The 417-nt window shown below is 58.5% G+C and overlaps 1 protein-coding gene across 1 annotated transcript in view; it reads left to right on the top strand.

Annotated features, from left to right (window-relative positions):
* Nucleotides 1-417, top strand: part of EMH_0079810 (uncharacterized protein) — a gene marked incomplete at both ends in the record, with an annotated part of 2227 nt that overhangs the window by 1408 nt on the left and 402 nt on the right. The window contains one exon of the mRNA XM_013500170.1: nucleotides 3-417. Within this exon, the coding sequence (XP_013355624.1) occupies nucleotides 3-417 (415 nt within the window). The remainder of the gene's footprint in view (nucleotides 1-2) is intronic.

Here is a 417-nt window from a genome sequence, read left to right as displayed (position 1 = left end):
AAAGACAAAGATGTAGAGATATTCTGGCTCTCACCAAGAGGTGCTGCTGCTGCTGCTGCTGCTGCTGCTGGTGCTGCTGGTCCTGCTGCTGCTGCTGCTGCCGAGCCTGCGGGGGATGAAGGGCCTGCTTCTGCTGCTGAGGCTGAAACAGCGACAACCACAGCAGCAGCAACAGAACCAGCAGCAGCAGCAGCAGCAGCAGCAGCAGCAGCAGCAGCAGCAGCAGCAGGTTCTGCTGCTGCTGATGAAAAGCAGCATGGAACGAAGGAGCTGCTGAGAGATATATTTCTCTGTCTGTACACCGCAGTGAAGGAGAACCACGAGGAGCAGCAGCGGCTCTATCGACGCCAGAAACGGCTCGAGCTGTGCCTGCAGCAGCAGCAGCAGCAGCAGCAGCAGCAAGAGCAGCAGCAGCAA

Source organism: Eimeria mitis, genomic scaffold (genome assembly GCF_000499745.2).
Source record: "Eimeria mitis Houghton genomic scaffold, Emh_scaff5098, whole genome shotgun sequence".
NCBI classification, from domain to species: domain Eukaryota; phylum Apicomplexa; class Conoidasida; order Eucoccidiorida; family Eimeriidae; genus Eimeria; species Eimeria mitis.
The sequence above is the reverse complement of the archived record's forward strand: the minus strand, read 5'-3'. Positions and strand labels throughout refer to the sequence as shown.